At 41.7% G+C, this 23,420-nt stretch overlaps 1 protein-coding gene across 1 annotated transcript in view; it reads right to left on the bottom strand.

Moving 5' to 3' along the window:
* Positions 1 to 19,320, bottom strand: part of nbeal2 (neurobeachin-like 2) — a 66,008-nt gene extending 46,688 nt beyond the window's left edge. The window contains exons 1-9 of the mRNA XM_062991794.1: positions 19,188 to 19,320; positions 17,074 to 17,186; positions 16,359 to 16,441; positions 14,573 to 14,658; positions 14,163 to 14,475; positions 11,905 to 12,011; positions 3,666 to 3,749; positions 1,780 to 1,878; positions 220 to 854 (exon numbers count right to left, since the gene is read on the bottom strand). Coding sequence (XP_062847864.1) covers positions 220 to 854; positions 1,780 to 1,878; positions 3,666 to 3,749; positions 11,905 to 12,011; positions 14,163 to 14,475; positions 14,573 to 14,658; positions 16,359 to 16,441; positions 17,074 to 17,186; positions 19,188 to 19,265 — 1,598 coding nt within the window. The 5' untranslated portion in view covers positions 19,266 to 19,320. The remainder of the gene's footprint in view (positions 1 to 219; positions 855 to 1,779; positions 1,879 to 3,665; positions 3,750 to 11,904; positions 12,012 to 14,162; positions 14,476 to 14,572; positions 14,659 to 16,358; positions 16,442 to 17,073; positions 17,187 to 19,187) is intronic.
* Positions 19,321 to 23,420: the final 4,100 nt, after the last annotated feature.

A 23,420-nucleotide genomic window follows, 5' to 3' on the forward strand; every position in this document is an offset into this window, starting at 1 on the left:
TGAAAGGGGGCTAACAAAGCATGCAGAGAAACAGATGGATTACAGTCAGTAATTGTAGAACTACAAAGTGCTTCTATATGGTAAGTGGAGCTGATAAAATGAACAGTGAGTGTAGAAACGAGGTGGTTTTAATGTTATGGCTGATCGGTGTATGTAAATATTAACATTATTTTTCAATTAGAGAAATCATTCAGTTCACTAAAAGAAACTATAACACACCTGTAGAGCTGTTTGCGTCGAGGACCCCTGGTAATGCGGAGTGTATGATCAGGTTCAGTGATGTGTGACTCGGAGTAATGGTGCTGCGGTGGAGGAGGGAAGTTGGCATTGAGACATAGCCATGCGTGAAAAGCAAAGCCACTGCCTGGCCATCGCTGAATGGAAGGCACCATGATGCCGGCCATGGGTGGCGTGAGGTCAAAGTACTGCAGGGCGCTGGTGCCTGACTGGGCATGTGTGGCCATGGCGGTGATGGCCCGGATGACACGACTACAGTAGGGGTGCCGCGGTGTCCCCTGCTCCTTCCGCAGCAAACGTAGCAAGCTTTTAAGGTGGTGCGGGCGTAGTGAGAGCGAGCCGAGCTTCTCCACTAAGCCCAGCAAAGCGTCGGCACACTGACGCTCAAGCCGTTCGGGACCCTGGTTTAGCAGATCCAGTACGGCGCCCACAAGGCCAGCATCTGCCGCCACACTGCGACACGCCAACGAACCACCACACACAGCCAGCAGCCACTCGCACACCAGCAGCTGCAGGGAGCGAGAGCCCAGCTCAGGTAACCACTGTAGGAGCAGGAGCAGAGGCTGCTCATTACTTATTCCCAGAGGCACAGCTTGAGAGCGCTCACCTTCCACTGCCTACAGAGAGGGATCCATCATACAAAAAAAGAGAAATCAAGAGCAAGACAAAGAAAGAGAGCGATAAAACAAGGTTAGATGGGAAGAATTATATATATATTGTATTATTATATTTTATGCGTTTTTTTCTCCTATTCTCTCCCAATTTAGCGTAGTCAGTTTGTCTTCCGCTGCTGGTGGATCCCTGCTTACTGCTCACGCCTCCTCCGACCCATGTGCAGTCCTAAACGGAACCCCCTTCCACCCATGCACTCTGCACAGGTGTCTCTATAAGCCAATCAGGGTCCTTACACAGTGTTTGAAGACCGCGCCCACATAATCCAGTCATCCCTCCCTGCAGGCACTACCAATTATGCCGGCTAGACGCCGAGTTTTGAACCGAGGAGTTCAGATTCTCGGCGCTGGTACGCCACCTGGGCACCAAAATTATATTATTATTGTGTTCAGTAATTGAGTAGTGTCATGACTGGTAGGGATATACCTTGAACAGGGCATCAATCCATCTCACAACCAGGGACAATTTAGAAAAGCCAATTCGCCAACAGCATGTCTTTGGAAAGTGGATGAAAACCAGAATTCCCAGTGGAAACCCACATGGACACAGGAAAACAATGCTTAACTCATTACAGACAGTAAACAGAGGGGATTTTTCAATTCCTGGTCACCAGATTCCTGATTCTGGCAATACAGTATCACCCATTGTGATTATTATTCTTATTATTGTTCTTGTTGGTTGTGGTAGTAGGGATACATTTCATTTCAATTCAAGATTTGGCAATACAGCTATTCTATGGTTTGTTATGTCAAAAAAGTGACTTTAATTTACTATACACTATAAACAAAGAAGAAACTGAAATCAGACATAGGTAATATAAGTCTAGGTCATATTCTCATGGAGGCCATATAATAGAAGGAGTTGGCGCACCATGTTCATGAGCTCTTGAAGGAGCCGCTTGGTCGGCTGCCCTTGACTTCTAAGCACATCGAAGAGCTGGGAGTACCCGATCCGTTCCTTAAAGACCTCCTGGAAAGGAAAGAAGAAAGGAAAAGAAAACACTGCTTTATTTTGTTACCCAGCAGTGATTTAAACAAACCTTATGAAGCCTGGAGCATTTATTAAATAATAAGGGACAGGGATAAACCCATAAAGCCTGCATTACTGCTGCCATTATACAGTCGATCAAAAATGCACTTTGTATTAAAGCATTTGAAGCTCAATAAGTCACTCTAAACAAAAAGCTTTCAGATGTGCGAATGAATGTAGTCTGAGCTTTAACTCGACTCTATGGATGACAAGGTCAGTCTGTGCACAAGAGCGTTGGAAGCCTATACAGCAAACTCAGTCTAAATATCAATAACTCTAGTAAATAGTACACAAAACTAAGCATTTGCTAGGTCCCTGTTTTCTTCTGGTTTATGCGTCCCTGTTAATCTTAGAAGTTGATCTTGCCCTGCGCAAATTACAGTGTGACATCATTTTTCCAGCTATTGGTCCTCAGAAAAAATAGTGTAACACATCCATCCTGATACTCAAATAAGCTAAATGTAACTGTTTCACTTTAAATCTGTAATAGCCACATTAGTGTCCTTCAAACTGTTGACTTTAGTCAGCAGTGACACTAGTGTTTTAATATAAAATGACTTAATTTATTAACCAATTCATCATTTTGCCTGTGTGCTCCTTATGGAGCAAAGAGCCGCAACCACACCCCTCCTGCGGAGTCTGTTCAGTGTATCCCTCCTCAGCTGGGTCCATGACAGGCCGGCGTCTCTTGCCTTGCCCTCGACTGATCTCCTCTGATGTTCCAGGTCCCTTATCCTGGTTCTTGCCTTGGACGTAAGAAGACGAATCGGTGAACTGGCTTCCCGAAAGCTTTCACCAGCACACGTCATGGGCCCCACTGAGGGACAATCTTCCAATCCAGGCTGTCACTGGGATGATGATGATGCTGTTGCGGTTTCTGTAGCATGTTTTGTTTTGTGGGGTGGGGTTGCTAGCTGATTATTTGTAGTGTGCTAATTTAGCATACTATGTAGTATGGTATTTTTTTATGCATTTTCTCCCCATTTTCCTCCTGATTTAGCGCACTCAGTTTGTCTTCTGCTGCTGAGAGATACCAGATTGCATCCGAGGAGAGCACGTCGCTGCACACGCCCCTTTCGACACGTGCACAGCCCTCCTCTTCTCACCCCTGCAATCTGCACAGGCGTCTCTTTCGCCAATCACGGTCCTTACACAGCGTATAAAGACCCACCCACTCACACATAGTCTGGCCCCCACCCTGCAGATACACTGCTAATTATGCCCGCTAGATGGCACCCAGCCGACTGGTGGCAACAACGAGTTTCGAACCGTTAAGTTCAGAAACTCTGTGCTGGTGTGCAAGCGGTGTATCTGCTTTTAGCATGTTAATCTCATCCCAGAGTCACAATTAAAGCTGATCACTTTTTCCTTTTATTAACTGATTTCCTTTTATCATCTTTACTGGCTGAACAGAGCAAAACCCACAGGGCCTGTTCATCAGAAACAAGCTTTACTTCAGAAATGTAACCAAAAGCACAAATGTCTCCACGTTTAATTAATATTTTGACTCCAACTCACATTATGTAAACATAATGCGTCTGGGCACGATGTTGATTGCAAATACCTATGAAGGTTTAACGTGCTTTCCAACATCAGAACATTAATAATGACCTTAATAATGAGGTCAAAGTGCTAAACCAGACTAGTAGTAAAAATATTTGTGTCTGCATTCTTTGCGTGTGCATGTACTTATGAGTGTGTATGTGTGTGAGAAAAAACACACCCACCTTTGCAGAGGGTGAGTTGCTCATGATGGCAGTTAGGACTCCGATAGCGTGTACCGTGATGCAGTCAGAACCTTTTTCCCACACCTACAAACACACACACAAACCTTTCTCACATCAAGTCAAGCTTTATGTCATTCACACACGCCGACGTCTGATACACAAACAATCAGGTACAATGTTACATTCACTATATAGCCTAAGGTATGTGAACACCCCTACTGATTACTGAATTCCAGTATTTCAGACACACCCATTGCTAACGAGTGTAGAAAATCAATTATGTAAAGAAACTATATACTGTCAGTGGCAAAGACTGCGGGAGGTTCTTTCATGTTCCAGTATGACTGTGACACTGTCATGCAAAAAAGCAAGAATCATAAAGACAGTGTTGGTGTAATCTTATTAACACTCTTTTGACCCTCTTGTGAAAAGTTTTTCCACAATGCTCCCTTAACAAGGTCAGGTGTCCACATAATTTGGCTATATAGTGTATAACTATCCCACATACACTTGATTTGGTTGAATAAGTGGTTCAGAATACACCCTTATTCAAGAGATTTACTTGTAAATGATTCCTTATTACAGACTTGTTACTGGACTACCAACAGCAATCACTCAATATGACAATATGAGTAATGTGTTTTTACTTAGGTAACTAGGAGGTTACCCTCTCTTATTAGACCAAACTTCAGTGGATTCACAAGGAGTGTAATTCACTGATTTACGAGTTCCTCCACTTCTGTACAGGTGCCTGGGGCTACTAACCAGGGTCCTCACACAGTGTCGAAGACCCCACCCATTTTATTTATTTATTTATTATTATTTTTTTTTAAATATTTCGTTTATGCCCTCTCCCCTTTTTCTCCCAACTCTTCAGCACGTCCAATTGCCCGATTGCGTCATGCTTCCTCTCCACTAATGCCGACCCCTGCTCTGACTTTAGGAGAACAAAGCTAACCCACGCCCCCTCCGACACGTGGGCAGCAGCCGTATGCTTTTGTCACCCACACTAGGTGAGTGCATATATGCGAATCAGCACTGTGTACGGGGAGACACACCCTGATCAACGCACTCTTTCCCTGCCTCTGTGCAAGCGCCATCAATCAGCCAGCAGAGGTCGAAGTGCATCAATTATGAGAGAGTCCCTATCCGACTTAATGCCCCGCCCCTCTATGAACAACAGCCAATTGTTGTTAACATGGCCGCTCAGCCCAGCCGGATGGCAGAGCTGAGATTTGATACAATGTATTCTAGATCTCAGCTCTGGTGCGCTAGCGTGTTTTTACCGCTGTGCCACCTGAGCGGCCCAGACTCCACCCACTTTTTGGTCTGGTCTTTTTCCACCCAGTAAACTAGTGTGCCTGCTAAGGGGGCGCCCAGTCGACCAGTAGCAGAGCTGAAATTCAAACTCGGAGAGTTCAGAGTTCCAGTGCTGATGTGCTAGCAGAACATCCTGCTGCGCCACCTGGGTGCTTCATTACTTTACTTTTATCCGGGTTTGGGACCAGCACTGACATCGCACCAACAAGTGCACTAACAATGTCTTAACACATACATGTCCATTAATAATAACCACATAAACAGTTATCTTTAATGGTCGCTTCTAATGCTATTCACTGTATTTAAAAATACTTTACCACAGTATTAACTGGTATTATATCAGCCTTTTTTTTGTTTTACTTATGCATTTTCTCCCAATTTAGCGTAGTCAATTTGTCTTCCACTGCTGGGGACCCCTGATTTAAGGTCAAGGTGGGTATATTGCTGCTCACACCTCCGACGACCCGCGCACAGCCCTTAGCGGAACCCTTTTTCACCTATGCCCTCTGCACAGGCGCCTCTCTATCTGCCAATCAGGGTTACACAGCGTTTTGAAGACCCCACCCACATAGTCGGGTCATCCGTGTCTATTGCAGGCTAGATGGCGCCCAACCAACTGGTGGCAACGTCGGATTTCAAACCGAGGAGTTCAGAATCTCAGTGCTGGTGTGCTAGCGGAAAATTCCACTGCGCCACCTGGGCGAACCATTATATCAGCTTTTGTTGACACATGAAGTAACCTGGTATTATACATAACACCAACCTGTCAAATTGTTGGTCAACACCTGATGTAAATTCTTTAAAAAGTGTAAAATGGACCTATAGACAGTTTTTTATAGGGACCAATCCTAAGCTCCCCTACATTTCAGCATTTGGTCTTAAAGTGTTCAAATCACACAGATACAGTGCACACTTTTTTTTAGAAACAGGGAAATGTGTGCTAACAGTTTATAATATTGCACTGTATGAGCAAAAGCATGAGAACACCTAAAGATCACATTTATTAATAATAGTTTTCCTTTCTTACAGCCACCACTAATAAGGTAGACTTCCATTCTGCCTCAATAGTATTAGTAAGGTGAACATTAGAGCTGATCGATAAGGCTTGGTTAGCATTTACATTTTACATTTTCGGCATTTAGCAGATGCCTTTATCCAAAGCGACTTACATTACAATTACAGTATACAGTCTGGGCAACTGAGGGTTAAGGGCCTTGCTCAAGGGCCCAACAGCAGCAACCTGGCAGTGGTGGGGCTTGAACCACTGACCTTCTGATTACTAGTCCAGTACCATAACCACTAGGCTACGACTTGCCCAAGATGGTTAAGTTCTGGATAAGGTTAAGATCAGGGCCTGTCAAACTACACACTATCCTCAGCAATCATTTTCCTCAGCAGTTTTCTGGACCTCACTATTTGCTCAAGGGCGAGCTAATGGTGATCTCAAGCTTGTGGGCAGCAGCTTGGCATATTGACACCAGATGCATAAAGCCCCTGATGATGAATTCTTCCAGGCACTTCGGGGCACTAATGGTGAGTAATAATTGCTGCAACAAAGGACAGACGCTTGATGTGTTTTATGTGCTTTGGCACTTGTCAGTCCTGCTCTGTTAGCTTAAGTGGCTTAAATGTTGCTGCTCCCAGATGTTTTACTTCGCAATAACAACCCTTATGGTTGACCGGGTCAGCTCGAGAGGGGTAAGTTGCTTTTTGAAGGTTGTAAGGATGTTGGTAATTTGTTGGCAACATTTGTGGTTGAAATAGCCAACCTTATAAGATTGTATTCACATACTTTTGCCCATTTAGTGTATAATATTTATATACACCAATTAGGCATAACATTATGACCACCACCTTGTTTCTACACTCACTGTCCATTTTATCAGCTCCACTTACCATATAGAAGCACTTTGTAGTTCTACAATTACTGACTGTAGTCCATCTGTTTCTCTACATACGTAATTAGCCTGCTTTCACCCTGTGCTTTAATGGTCAGGACCCCCACAGGGCCACTACAGAGTAGGTATTATTTGGGTGGTGGATGATTCTCAGCACTGCAGTGACACTGACATGGTGGTGGTGTGTTAGTGTGTGTTGTGCTGGTATGAGTGGATAAGACACAGCAGCGCTGCTGGAGTTTTTAAACACCTCACTGTCACTGCAGGACTGAGAATAGTCCACCAACCAAAAATATCCAGCCAACAGTGCCCCATGGGCAGCATCCTGTGACCACTGATGCAACTCAAACAGCAGCAATAGATGAGCAATCGTCTCTGACTTTACATCTACAAGGTAAACCAACTAGGTAGGAGTGTCTAATAGAGTGGGCAGTGAGTGGACACGGTATTTAAAAACTCCAGCAGCGCTGCTGTGTCTGATCCACTCATACCAGCACAACACACCACCACCATGTCATTGTCATTGAGAATGATCCACCACCTAAATAATACCTGCTCTGTGGTGGTCCTGTGGGGTTCCTGACCATTGAAGAACAGCATGAAAGGGGGCTAACAAAGCATGCAGAGAAATAGATGGACTACAGTCAGTAATTGTAGAACTACACAGTGCTTCTATATGGTAAGTGGAGCTGATAAAATGGACAGTGAGTGTAGAAACAAGGAGGTGGTTTTAATGTTATGGCTGAGCAGTGTATATATATATACAGTGTATCACAAAAGTGAGTACACCCCTCACATTTCTGCAAATATTTTATTATATCTTTTCATGGGACAACACTATAGACATGAAACTTGGATATAACTTAGAGTAGTCAGTGTACAACTTGTATAGCAGTGTAGATTTACTGTCTTCTGAAAATAACTCAACACACAGCCATTAATGTCTAAATAGCTGGCAACATAAGTGAGTACACCCCACAGTGAACATGTCCAAATTGTGCCCAAAGTGTCAATATTTTGTGTGACCACCATTATTATCCAGCACTGCCTTAACCCTCCTGGGCATGGAATTCACCAGAGCTGCACAGGTTGCTACTGGAATCCTCTTCCACTCCTCCATGATGACATCACGGAGCTGGTGGATGTTAGACACCTTGAACTCCTCCACCTTCCACTTGAGGATGCGCCACAGGTGCTCAATTGGGTTTAGTCCATCACCTTTACCTTCAGCTTCCTCAGCAAGGCAGTTGTCATCTTGGAGGTTGTGTTTGGGGTCGTTATCCTGTTGGAAAACTGCCATGAGGCCCAGTTTTCGAAGGGAGGGGATCATGCTCTGTTTCAGAATGTCACAGTACATGTTGGAATTCATGTTTCCCTCAATGAACTGCAGCTCCCCAGTGCCGGCAACACTCATGCAGCCCAAGACCATGATGCTACCACCACCATGCTTGACTGTAGGCAAGATACAGTTGTCTTGGTACTTCTCACCAGGGCGCCGCCACACATGCTGGACACCATCTGAGCCAAACAAGTTTATCTTGGTCTCGTCAGACCACAGGGCATTCCAGTAATCCATGTTCTTGGACTGCTTGTCTTCAGCAAACTGTTTGCGGGCTTTCTTGTGCGTCAGCTTCCTTCTGGGATGACGACCATGCAGACCGAGTTGATGCAGTGTGCGGCGTATGGTCTGAGCACTGACAGGCTGACCTCCCACGTCTTCAACCTCTGCAGCAATGCTGGCAGCACTCATGTGTCTATTTTTTAAAGCCAACCTCTGGATATGACGCCGAACACGTGGACTCAACTTCTTTGGTCGACCCTGGCGAAGCCTGTTCCGAGTGGAACCTGTCCTGGAAAACCGCTGTATGACCTTGGCCACCATGCTGTAGCTCAGTTTCATGGTGTTAGCAATCTTCTTATAGCCCAGGCCATCTTTGTGGAGAGCAACAATTCTATTTCTCACATCCTCAGAGAGTTCTTTGCCATGAGGTGCCATGTTGAATATCCAGTGGCCAGTATGAGAGAATTGTACCCAAAACACCAAATTTAACAGCCCTGCTCCCCATTTACACCTGGGACCTTGACACATGACACCAGGGAGGGACAACGACACATTTGGGCACAATTTGGACATGTTCACTGTGGGGTGTACTCACTTATGTTGCCAGCTATTTAGACATTAATGGCTGTGTGTTGAGTTATTTTCAGAAGACAGTAAATCTACACTGCTATACAAGTTGTACACTGACTACTCTAAGTTATATCCAAGTTTCATGTCTATAGTGTTGTCCCATGAAAAGATATAATGAAATATTTGCAGAAATGTGAGGGGTGTACTCACTTTTGTGATACACTGTATATATATTAAAACAGCTCCAGAGTCAAAGTAAAAAGTGAATTATTACAGAACCTCTATAACATGTAGAACCAGCACCAGGACCCAAATATTCTCTGCACACTTAAACAAACACTGAATGCAGGTTCACGCATAATAATACAGCACATCTCAGCCATCACCAAAAATACACATCCAAGGTGCATGCAGAAAACCCATCACCCTGTTAAATCATGCAAAATAAACACCACTCTACATGCACTTATATATTTTATCTAACTAACACACACACACACACACATTTTACACCAGACGTAAACCAGTGCATGCAAGTAAGCAGAGATCAAAAGCCTGTCAACAACAAACTCTCCCTCCATCCGAAAAACAATGGCACAACATCAATGCAAAACTAAATGTAGCCTTTTCACATCTGAACTCCTAATACCCTGAGTGCAGGGCGCGAGGCATGTACGCGTACACGTCCTGCATGAACACAGACATTATTTGATAAGAGAGAAGTGCATGTGTGTGTAGAGGAGGGTGAGTTTCCTGTGGACCGGCCCTGAGGGGAAGTACCTGCTCCACTTCAGCTTCTGTGAGCAAACGCATGGTGAGGTCATACTGAGCCTCATACTCTGTTTTACTTCTGCTGCTCTGATAGAGCTACGGCGCGCACACACACACACACACACACACACACACACATATGGAAAACACACGATGAACACAAACAGTCAGAAACAAGTTCAGCAAGTTTAGCACTGAGCACATTTAAAAATCACAGAAAATGCAGCAATAGATAAGGTAATGTGAGAGAAGCTACAGCAAGGTAATGTATGTATGCAGGTCAGGTAATGCAAGTAACCAGTATGGTAGGCGTACTGTAGATAAGGTACTGTGAACTGGATGGGTAAGTAAGGTAAAGCATATAGTTAAGTGGAATAAGCTAAGTAGGTACGGTAAGGTAAAGTACAAAATGTAAGTTAGAGGCAATGTAGGTAGCTAAGTAGTGTTAATTAAAGATAATGTAGGTTTGTTGTGGTAGGTAAAGTAGAAAAGGTAGGTAGATAAGTAATGCCAGGTAAGAATGGTATGGTAACGTAAATAAGTAGGTAACGTAAGATAGTAAAGTAAATAAGGTAAAATAATGTAGGTAGATAAGTAATTTAAGGTAAGGTTGGCATGATAAGATAAGGTATTGTGAAGTAAAACAAAGAAAGTAAAGCAATGCAAGGAAGTACACAGGGTAAAGGTGAGGTAAAGTACGTAGACAGGTATTGGAAACGTAAGATAAAAATAATATAAGGTAGGGTAAAAAAATACAAACAGAAAATAAATGATTACTAAAACAATGTAGGTAGGGAGGTCATGTAAGATAAGATAGGAAATGTAAGGTAAAATAAGGTAAGCTATGTAGGGTAAGGTAGGGTTGGCATGATAAGATTAGGTATTGCAAGATAAAACATAGAATGTAAGGCAAGGCAGGAAAGTAGATAAAGTAAGATGAGGTAAGGTGAGGTAAAGTAGATAGATAGGTAGATAAAGTATGGGAAAGGTACGATAAAAATGATATAAGGTAAAGTAAGAAAATACAAACAGAAAATAAATGATTACTAAAGATAATGTAGGTAGAGAGGTCATAAGATACGATAGATATGTAATGATAGGTAAGGTAAAGTAGGTAGGTAATGTTAGGTAAAGTAGATAAAGTAAGGTAAGTTAAGTAGGTAATATAGGGTAAGGTAAGGTTGGCACGATAAGATTAGGTATTGTGAGGTAAAAAAAATTTAAGGCAAGGTAGGGAAGTAGATAGAGTAAGACGAGGTAAGGTAAGGTAAAGTACGTAGACGGGTAGATAACATATTGGAAACGTAAGATAAAAATTATACTATAAGAAAGGGTAAGAAAATACAAAGAGAAAATAAATGATTACTAAAAAATAATGTAGGAAAGGAGGTCATGTAAGATAAGATGTAAGGTAAAATAAGGTAAGTTATGTAGGGTAAGGTAAGGTAAGGTAAGGTTGGAATGATAAGATTAGGTATTGTGAGGTAAAACAAAGACAGTAAGGCAATCCAAGGAAGTAGATAGAGTAAGACGGTAAAGTAAGGTAAAGTAGATAGATAGGTAGATAACGTATATGAAACATAAGATAAAAATGATATAAGGTAGGGTAAGAAAATACAAACAGAAAATAAATGATTACTAAAAAATAATGTAGGTAGGGAGGCCATGTAAGATAGGATACATAGGTAATGTAAGGTAAAATAAGGTAGGTAGGTAATGTTAGGTAAAGTAGGCTAAGTTAAATAGGCAATGTAGGGTAAGGTAGGGTAAGGTAGGGTAAGGTAAGGTTGGCATGATAATGTATTGTAAAACAAAGAAAGCAAAACGCAACGCAAAAAAAGTAGATAAAAGACGAGGTAAGGTGAGGTAAAGGTAGATGAAGTATAGGAAAGGTAAGGCAAAATTATATAAGGTAGGGTAAAAAACAAACAAACAGAAAATAAAAGATTTCTAATGTCGGTAGGGAGGTCAGAAAAAACAAGATAGATAGGTAATGTAAGGTAAGGTAAAGTAGTAGGTGAGTAAGGCAGGGTAAGATAGGAAGGCAAGAATGCTGACCTGAAGAGTGAAGCAAGCTGTAAAGAGTGTGAGACAGTGGTCTGTGGGTGTGTAGACTGACCTTGCTGTTCTGGATGAGTCGCAGGATGTGCTCAAAGCAGTTATTGTTCAGGAAAATGGCCTGCAACACCGGCCGGTCTGGGCACTGCAGAATCTCTGGAATGGCATCTACAAGACAACACACATTATCACAGTCACCTGGTATGGTCTGAGATCATTACACCTCTGAATCACTGGGTAATGGACAGGATCTAATAAAGAAATAGGGACGCCCTCCTTTGCATACAGGTAAGCTTTAAACATTCTGGGAATATCCCTAATAAATACAGCAACACGTTACTGAAAACTGAATGTTGCTATATGGTTGTAAAACCTTCAAGAGGAAAATCTTATTTAGTATCCTGAGGAAAGGTCATGAAAGAAGCTTCACTTCATCCTTGTCTTTACCAAGAATATTAATATGGAAATGTGGTTATGAAGGAGAGTTTGCACTACTAACAGGTGCCCCTGTTTAGCAAATGGCTTAAATCTGTTGGCTGTTATACAACCATACAAAACAATCATTTAACCTCATGACCCACTTATACCATTATGGACTACCTAGCATACTTCACAGTTGAAAGCAGACATCATGGTCCCCCAGTCTTCTCAAAAATCTCTATTTGCATGATTGTACTTCAAGGGTATTTAAAAACCTTGTTAAGTCCAGTCTATCCATAATGGTAAACTCTAACATGTGACGGCAGTTTCTTACGTTCTTTCTTTTTATTTTTGACATGCACTTTGGGACTGTTTTGCTATAATACTTTGCTAACTTGTGTCCTGAATGTCTTGATACAAATAGAATGTCCTGATACAAACATCTTTACTGCTTACAGTATGATGCTACTTTACAGTAATAGTCATGGTGACAGTGGGATATAGTCAGACGAAAGCTGACAAATTCTTTAATTCAATTCACCTTTTTGTTTGCTGGTATTAGCTTTGTGTCAAATAAAGTAATAAAACCTCCAAGGTAGCGCTGCTCTGAGTTACAAATCTTGAAGTATCTGGTGCAGGCCATAGCAAATACCTACAATGAACTTATCAAGTATTTATTGTAATTTAACCTCAAAAATAAAACCCTTATTTAATAAATCACTCAAGGACAAAAGCTCAATCTACACCCTAAGCATTCCTAGCTGTGCTTTTTCTCTGATAATGAGTAACTGTGCTTAACGTTAGTGATTTAAAACCATCACTAGTAAGTTAACATGCAATATTATTAAACTGTTTCTGTTCTGTTTTTGATTACCGAGCTTCCATGCATTTCAGTCATTTATTAACAGTTAAACCAGGCCTACATGAGTTAATAAAAAATCACTTCATTTTTAGTAGCATCTCTGCTATCTCTGAGCCTGCCTTGGTTTGATTAAATATCCAGTAAAAACTCAGTAACAAACTAACTTTATCATGGATTTCACCAGTGGTTTCAAAATTGGGTCTACAGTAATCAGTAAACTTCCTGACACAAGCCTCTCTATTTATCCGTGCTTGGAACCGGCACTACAATGTACTGGTTTATGCATCCTAGAGGCTAGGTACCTATAGGACAATTCAGTGTCTTCAATTAGCCTGGCTGCATGTTTTTGGACTGTGGGAGGAAACCGGAGCTCCTGTAGGAAACCCACGCAGACACGGGGAGAACATGCAAACTCCAAACAGAAAGGAGGCGTGGCGAAAGTGCTACCCACTTAGCCACCGTGCCGCCAGTGGGTGACACACTATACATGTCAATTCTGGTATCATAAACCAAAACATCAGATAAAGGGTCAAACATACACAAAAACACAGTGCACAGTGACCTCTCAGTCAGACAGAAATGAAGCAATCCACAGCAAAAAGTCTGTGTGTACGGCGTGTGTGTGTGTGTGTGTGTGTGTGTGTGTGTGTGTGTTTGCCCTGTGAAAGACCTGTCTGAAGAGTTTCCTGCCTTTCGCCTAATGACCAGACCCACCACAATGCTGACCAGGATAGAGCGGTGGTAAAACAGACAATGAATGAATAAATAAATATTTAGGCTAATGAAAGCTCAATATATTAATTTAGTAAATAATATTTAATATCTCAATATTTGGAAATATTAAATGCTACTATCTTCAGTAGCTTTTGATTATTACCTATTATTGTTAATGTTATTGTTATTATTATTTTATTAACATGTCATTACTCAATAGTTATCTAATATAGAACAGTTATTTAAGATAGTTATTTAAGATAGTTATTTAAGACAGGGTTAGCACACAGCTGTTCTATGCTCTGATACAGGAAGGTTCTTACTGAGCATGTGTGTTTGCAGGGTGACGATGCTGTCCTCCCAAGTCAGCTCGTCCTCCTGCTCGGCCGGTGGCGGTCTGTTCCAGTTGAGCAGCTGGAAGAAGGTGTCGAGGACAGATCTGATCTCCACCTGTCTCTCAGCAGGGCTGCTACTCTGCAGCAAGTGGATCATGCCGGTCAGGCAGCGAAGCGTGAGGCGCAGTATTTGGGGGTTCTTGGGTTCCTGGGGAGAGGGAGAAGGTCGGAGGCACCAGGAACGCAGCACGGACATGAGATCCTCAACAGCATTGGGGGTGATGGACTGCAGACCATTTTTCTAAGCAAATAAATAGACAGCAACACACAGTCAGATTCTGTCCCAAATATCATGAATGCCTTCTGAAGATGGTGAGCAAAGGGAAAGTAAGTGTTACCTTGCAACCGCTGATGACGGCACCCTGCAGATGCACCAGCCGCAGCAGTAGATGATCATTAATCAGCTTGCACTCCTGAAGGCAGTCTGTGAGGCAGACCAGACAAACAATATGTATATCAGGGCTGTCAAAATATTTTAATATTGAAATACTTTACGTATTCACAAGGTCAAAATCCACATAGTGTAGTGGCCTGTCTCACAAAGAGACACAAAAATGTACTGCATGTTTTAAAAAGTATCATCCCCAAAACTATACTTATGTATAATCTCAGATTTATTAGTTTATAGCTTCTTTGGCTCCTTTGTTAACAATGTTCTTGATGTCAAAAGTGTTCAAAATTACCACAAAATGTTACGTTTACACACTATTTACATTCAATCAAATATATCTGTAACCCTAACAGCTACAAGTCTATTTACATGTATGTAATGCAGTACTTTGCTAAGTCATTCAACTTACTGATACGTCTCTTTTTGTGAGCACCATCAGATTCAAAACGACTGTCCACTAAACCAATGGAAAACACTTTCCAATGTCAAAAAGCACCTAAACTGTTTAGAGAGGTAATCATAGAGGATAACAGATCTGGGCATCAGAGGTCACCTCAGTCCACCACGAAGAAGTGAGGAAGATGTAAAACTACAAGCCATAGCCTAGTGATTAAGGTACTAGACTAGTAACCAGAAGGTTGCTGGTTTAAGCCTCACCACTGCTAGGTTGCTGCTGTTGGGCCCTTAACCCTCAATTGCTCAGACTGTATACTGTAACTGTAATGTAAGACGCTTTGGATAAAGGCGTCTGCTACATGCCGAAAATGTAAAATGTAAATGTAACACACTACAAAGGTGAACGTTAGAACGGCTACGGTGACACCAAATCCCTCTGACTGAGCTGCGGAAATCAACGGCTATGACTCTGTGCAATGTTTACAAAAAGAAGCTTTTACTGAAACAATGTGCAAAAACCTTAACTGGACAATTTTACAAAGCAGCATCAGAAAGTCCTGTGGGCTGATGGGACCAAAGTGGAATCTTATGCCCTAAGTTCTAAGCGGTAAAAATGATTTTAATAAAAATGCACAATAAAACAACCACAAAAAACTGCTCTCTAATTACAGAATAACATGTTTGTAAATGCTCTGAAATTCCTTCAATCTTCTCTTTTCACTTACAGACCTGTACAAAACATCAGTCATTTATACAGCAGACATACAGTTTACACACTTGTAAGCCACGTATGTGTCACATCAGTCTTGAGACTTGAGTGATTCCTGCAACTGTGCTTTTCTGTGACTGAAAATGGCATGTTTACTTAATGCATTAATGCACTGACTGACCCAGTGTGTGCCCGACTACACCCAATAAAAAAAAAAGTGAACATTGAACAGTCATGGTAAATTCAACATATAAACAGAACTTCTGCACTAACATTAACAGAAAAATAATAATATAATCTAATAATAATAATATAATCTACTCAAAGCTCAAAAGCTGGGGTGCAGAGATGCTGGGATACAATATTAAATAATTATACTGTACATGAATTGTATTGTCAGAGCACGGGGTAGCCCCTGGAGCCAAGAGGGTTAAAGGCCTAACAGTGGCTGCAGTGTAGTTGGTAACCCACTGCTCTATCCACTAGTCTACCAAGTTTGTTCTCTGTAGAGGATGGAACTTATTTCTAGTTGGAAAATGACCATAAATAATGCAATAATAATGTAAAATAGTTCATATATGTTTATGTGCATATAAGGTTCCAGTATAGGTGAGGGTGTGTGGTGTACCATGGAAGAATGCAGGCAGCTCCTCTGGTAGGCTGAGAGGAGAAAACTTATACTTGCTTCTTTCCAGCATGCTGACCTCCTCACTGAGACAAACACATACAGAACCCCTGTCAGAAATCATGTCATTTATGAACTACACTCCCCACCACCACCACCATCAAAAAAAGTGGCGTAATGAGATAAGGTAAAATAGTCAATCTGTTCTTTTACATGCAGCAAATAATCTGATAACTGGGACATACTGGACTTCACCAATTATCTGATCATCAGGGTTACATTTATTTCAGTACCTTAATACAGTGCCACCTTAAAGTCTACATAAGACCTTCAGTAATCACATTTTTAGAAAGGTGGTGTGTCCTGTGATGATATTGGTTCTGTGATTCGCTTCTGAAGCAATTCTGATGAGGCACAACCCAGGGTTTACCTATTTCAGGACTGTGAGTGTGAGTGTTGCTTTCATTAGTGCAGTGATCACATGGTCAGCTTACGCACAGTTCAGGAAAATAGTGTGTGTGTGTGTGTGTGTGTGTGTGTGTGTGTGTGTGTGTGTTTGTTTATTATCAGCAGTGGCAGAAGTGGAATATGCCTTATGTAGGGACCCAGTCACCTCCCACACATTCCGGCTGTGGGTTGGCACTCCACCCCTCTGTCTCACACACACACACACACACACACACACACACACTTGCGCTCTCACACACTTCTCACTCACCCTGCCTGACGTCTCCTCCAAGTCTGATAAGGGTCAAAGAGATTTTCACAGAGCAGCAGGCCATGCTGTAGCACCGACTGCAGAGTGCCCTGCTCCTCCGACTTCTTCTTCAACTGCAACACACCCCAACACACCACACCCACGTTCCAGAGCTTTTACACTGAGATTTACATGACTGCTTCTAAATTGTTTAAGCATTTTGAGTTTGCATTGCACAGAATAAAAAACTTGTGCAACATACAAAGCTGAGAATGATATGAGATCATTTCTTACCCCACCCTAGTTCATAAACCCAAACTAGTCCAATGCTTAATGAGCTGAAGACACCTGTAACAAGCAGTTACCGATCCAAAACCCTAGATAAGGGTCAGTTCCCACAAAAGTGGGCTAAAATACCTACAGATTAGAACCAGTATACAAGTTCCACAACTGCTGTTAAACTGATATGCAGTTTAATTAATTAATTAATTAATTCATTTATTTATTCATTGCTAGCACCAGCTTCATCCTGATCTGGGTTATGGTAAAACGTCAAGCATGAACTGTTAAGTTGGGTCTTTATTTAGGGACCCTGATGGTTTTTCCTAAATAACAGCTGTTTACAGGCTCAGTGGGTAGCACTGTTGCCTCACAGCAAGAACACAACCAACTGTGCATGTTACCTGTTAACTGTACCTGGCCAGGTCGAGAGCATTGCTGAGATTCAATCTTTTGAGTTTAAGCTCTCAGCACTAGTAAGCTAGCACATTAGATCACTACAGAAACCAGTGCAGCCTGTTGAAAAGTCCATTTTAGGTGCACAATAGCTGCAAACCACAACCACAATAGTGGAAACGACATTGACAAAGACACAGACGAGAGGATGACTGACATAATAATGAGACTGTCCAATAAAATTGACCTCAGCCGCTGCTTTGCACTGAAATATACAGAAAATCCTTAAAGTGATTGGAAGGTAGCTTTAAACCCAGACCCTAAATCCCTGGTGCAGTGCGACACTATGCTGCCCTAACAGTCAAGTGTTAAATAAATGACACTACCTAGCCAAAAGTATGTGGACTTGATTTAAGCTTGTTGGACATTGTATATCAAAATCATTTGCAGCTATTAATGGTCTAAAAAGGCTCACAACAAGTCAAAAAATGTGTTCTGAGTTTAGACTCACAGTTAACTATCCAATTTATCTTCAAGGTGTTTAGCTGAGTTGAGACCACTGGAGTTCCTACATACCCTGCCTACCAAAACACATCTTTATGGACCTGCACAGAGGCACAGTCATGCTGGAAAAGGAAAGGACATTCCCCAAAATGTTACCACAACCCTGATAGCAATGGGTCTGGCTCAAACACCTGAAGTCAATAATTAGAAGGGGTGTCCAAATAGCTTTGGCCATATAGTGTATGCACTGATCAAGCATAACATTTTGAAAACATCCTTGTTTCTACACTCACTGTCCATTTTATCAGCTCCACTTACCATATGGAAGCACTTTTTAGTTCTACAATTACTGACTGTAGTCCATCTGTTTCTCTACATACTTTTTTAGCCTGCTTTTACCCTGTTCTTCAATGGTCAGTGGTGGTGGTGTGTTAGTGTGTGTTGTGCTGGTATGAGTGGATCAGTTTTTAAACACCTCACTGTCACTGCTGGACTGAGAATAGTCCACCAACCAAAAATGTCCAGCCAACAGCGCCCCGTAGGCAGCGTCCTGTGACCACTGATGAAGGTAGAAGTGGTAGGAGTGTCTAATTGAGTGGACAGTGAGTGGACACGGTATTTAAAAACTCCAGCAGCGCTGCTGTGTCTGATCCACTCATACCAGCACAACACACACTAACACACCACCACCATGTCAGTGTCACTGCAGTGCTGAGAATGATCCACCACCTAAATAATACCTGCTCTGTGGGGGTCCTGTGAGAGGTCCTGACGATTGAAGAAAACTACAAAGTGCTTCTATATGGTAAGTGGAGCTGATAAAATGAGTGAGTGTAGAAACAAGGAGGTGGTCATAATGTTATGCCTAATCGGTGTATGAAATAAAATAAAATAAATACCTTATTACACAAATGTATTGTACTACTCAAGTGCCATTTAATCCTCTGTCTTCTTACCTGATTCAAACAGAAGTTTAACAGCTTAATGGTTTCGAGTACAAAGCCAGGCGTCCGATCAGGGTCAATGTTCTCCATGTTCCTGCAAGTTCACACACAGTTAAAAAATGTAACGATAATCTGCTACCACCCACTGTTAAAACCAGTCCTGCTAAACCAGTCTGAAAACAAAGCCTGATACCACACAGACGAGTTAACTACGTGTGTGTGTGTGTGTGTGTGTACGCACTGTTCATTTCAAGAAAAACAACCCATGATTAATTAGTACATTTGATTTCCCGCATATTACTTTCTGAGAAAATGTCAGTGACGCGTCAGGATATGAAACGAATCATTCGACTCAGTGTGTACGTTACTAATTCTTGTAATTCACTGACATTTAGATTTACATTCTCTTCATTTAACAGATGCTTCTATTCAAAGCGATGTACAATTGTGATTAATACAATGAAGCAATTGAGGGTTAACTTGGTGGATGTTGGGCTTCAGACAGGATCTTAAATACTGAGCCACCACTGCCCGGGCGGGTCTGACGTGCTGGTTTTAACTGCAGACATATAAGGTGTGACTCTACAGACACATGGCTGTAGGAGCTAAATGCTACGTAATTCAGTTCTACCTACAGCAAAGAGTCCCATGGAACAATTTCAGATCATTAAACAAAACATGATTTTCCACCAATGAGAACCTGAGACTTAAAACCCAAAACAACACATTTTGTTAAACATGAACTATATTACCCCTAAGTTAAACTGAAAATATAACTCTCATCTATCTCAATTCTTATAAATAAGTCACTTCAGACCATGACAGACCAGAAAATATGACCAAAAGTATGAAGACACCTGACCATGGTCTTGTTCTACAGCCCATTTTAAAACCAAGTGCAATAATACGTAGACATCATTGGAAATGTGAGCTTGTTCAGTTAAAACAGCTTTTGTGAGGTCATGCACTAATCTTACGATTTACTAGACCCCTGAAGGTGTGCTGTGGTATCTGGCACCAAGATGTTTGCAGCAGATCCTTTAACTCCTGTAAGTTGTGAGGTGGGGCCTCCATGGATTGGGCTTGTTTGTCCAGCACATCCCACAGATGCTCAATTGGATTGAGATTTGTGGAATTTGGAGGCCAAGTGATCATTGTCGTGCTCCTCAAACCCTTCCTGAAGCATTTTTGCTTTGTGGCAGGGTGCATCATCCTGCCGAAAGAGGCCACAGCCATCAGGGAATACTGTTTTCATGAAAGGGTGAACCCCCCCATGCTTTTCTTCCAATTAAGTCATATCCAGTTCTTTACTGTACCTGTACCTGCCACATGCAGGTCACTCACACTGGCCGACAACAGCAGCAGGCAGGCACGCGCCCCCTCCAATGAATGTCAGTAAAGCACCTAATTAGACCTGTGGCACAGCCAACACTCAAACCTGGGTCTCTGCACTAGTAAGCTAGACTGGATAATGTCACAATTGTTACATTTCTTTTAAATAAAAAATAAATGTAAGGTCATCTGTCCCTGAGCTGAAACGTCCAAAATCCTAGATAAGAGTCAGTAATCCCAAAAGTGCGCTAAATACCTCCAGAACAATCCGATAGGCAAAGAAAGCAAATACACTCTCAATAATGTGTTGTGATTTTTCTCAAGTTCCCTTTGTGGAATGCGTTTCATTATAAAGGATTTTAAATCATTCAGTGTGACAAATATGCAGAGACAAAGCTTTGAAATAGAAAGTTAACACTAGTGATCCAGTAAGGTGGAACCATATGGTTGGTGTTTGCTTCTTGCCTGCAGATAATGATGAAGAACTTGATGAGGAGCAGCGGATTGGGGGTGCTGTTGGTTTGATCCTGGCCAGAGAGATGGAGGACGCTGTGCCACAGCTGAGTGCCCAGGTACACCAGAACATCTCGGGGCAGGAGAGGCACGTCCACATTAAACTCCTCCAGCCTAGAAACATATTGAAAGGATTTACTGTACTGTAGGATTTATTAATGCAGGTTTATAGTAAAGTACTCAAAGACTTTTAAAAATGCAAAGCAATTTTTATCAGGTTTCAGGAATTTTTGGAGCTAAACAAAATTCAGACACACATTTCTGAAAGCACTGATTATTGATTTCTTATGCTTTTAATAGCTTAAGTAGAGTTGGGATTACAAACATTGAGTCATTCAGGAGCCCAGACCACACAATTAATTATGATCCATTCAAACATGCTGGAAAATATCAGCCTTGGTGACTGATTACAGACTGTTTATAAAGCGCTCGCAGAGCAGTAATAACCGTTCATCAATACTAGGTAAAAATACACTCTACCCATGATGCAATACGATTCATGATACTGGGTTCACGACACGATTTTTTCGCGATTCTTTTAAACTAAATAAAATTGAAGACAAATTATGACAAAGTTTCCTTTTATTATTTCTCTTAAAAAAATAATATTGGCCGCTTAGGTGGCGCAGCGGTAAAGTACGCTAGCACACCAGAGTTGGGGTTTCAAATACATCATATCGAATCTCAGCTCTGCCTTCTGACTAGGCTGGGCGGCTGCATGAACAACAATTAGCTGTTGTTCAGGGTTAGGGGTAAAAAGTCGGATCATAGGTCCTCATAACTGGTGCAACTGTGGCCCCTGCTGGCTGACTGATGGTGCCTGCACAGGGCTGAGGAATAATTCTGATGGGGGTGTGGCCCTCCATACACAGTGCCCCTCGGTGTATGAACTTGACTCGTGCAGGTGAAAAATGCACTATCTGTACTGACTGTATGTGCCGGAGGGGGCGTATGTCAGTTGAGAGGCATCCTCAGTCAGCAGTGAAGGGTCGAATCAGTATAGAGGACACAATCAGGGTAATTGGACACGACTAGATTAGGGGAGAAAATTGGGGGGGAAAAGTGGGAAAAACAGAAAATTCTAATAAATAAATAAATTAATTAAATTAAATCCTGTATTTGGGCTTATCTTTTATTTATTTAAATGAATGCCCTTTTATTTCTGAGGTAGGTACAAACTATGCCAAATAATGCTCATTGTGTAAAAAAAAAACTGAAATGAAATTTTAAAACAAATCCAACAATTTATAAATAAATGAATAGTACAAATAAAAAAAAGTATCCTCACATAAAAAAAAATCTGGCTGGAAAATCCTGTACCTGGCAACTTTGTAAAGTGCCGTCAACCAGGCGAGGTGAATAGCGCCAGTGCCCTCTGCTGTTTAAAGTCAATATTGATTCATCTTCAATGAATAACCGATGCGAATCGTGGCACATGTGCAACCGATTTTTAACTGTCTTGTGGTGCATTGTTACATCCCTAATCATTACCAAATACTGGCAAAGAAGACTTCACCTCAGTTCAAAAGGGCATTTTGAGTGTCCAAAAAATCTGGACAAAGTGTGGAGCGCTTTGAACGTATGAACAGATTTTGACATTGATGCGATACTGGACAGGAAGCCAATGAAGCTGCTTGAGAACTGGAGTAAGTTCAGTTGTTCAGTGGAAGGTGTTCTAGAGATAATACGAGCACTAGAATTCTGAACTAATTGAAGTTTATGTATAGCTTTATCAGGTAGACCAAAAAGAAGAGAGTTACAATAATCAATATGTTAATAAAGTAATTTTATGCTGATTAATGATTGTGCCAGTGTCTGCAGTGAGAACACAGTGTTGTGAGTACACAGTTGTAGCCTAGCGGTTGAAGTACTGGATTGGAAGGATGACAAAACTCTCACTTTGTCACCTTGTGTTTGAGTAAATCTGTCTGGGTGGTTAGATTCTGATTCAGGAACCATAAAAAATATGGCATCTTTAAACACTGCTGAAAGACAGATGTCACTGATAACAGTCAAGCATGCTTTGCATTTTTATTGGCTTGTCGGCTGCACCGATTATTAAACAATAAATTAAATAATTCAGAATTCAAAACTGTCTTTTCACTCTTTCTCCGGGGCAGCGTGGGACTGACTTACCGGCGTGGCTCCAGGGACTGCACGTCGATGATCTTCTCGAAGGATGCCACAAATGCTTCCAGCCACTGCTGCAGATAACTCACATCTCTCTGCAGGATAAAGAAAAACAGAGACATACGGAGCGTCAGTACGACAAAGCGTACGTCAGGATTTAAACAGATAACATTCTGGTAGAAAGCAGACACAAGCCCAGTGTAAACACATCTTCACTGGAAGGGAAACAGGCTTGCTGTGGCTGGTGTGGTTGGTTGTTTATGAAGAGGC

This window comes from Trichomycterus rosablanca, chromosome 3, assembly GCF_030014385.1.
Source record: "Trichomycterus rosablanca isolate fTriRos1 chromosome 3, fTriRos1.hap1, whole genome shotgun sequence".
Lineage (NCBI taxonomy): Eukaryota > Metazoa > Chordata > Actinopteri > Siluriformes > Trichomycteridae > Trichomycterus > Trichomycterus rosablanca.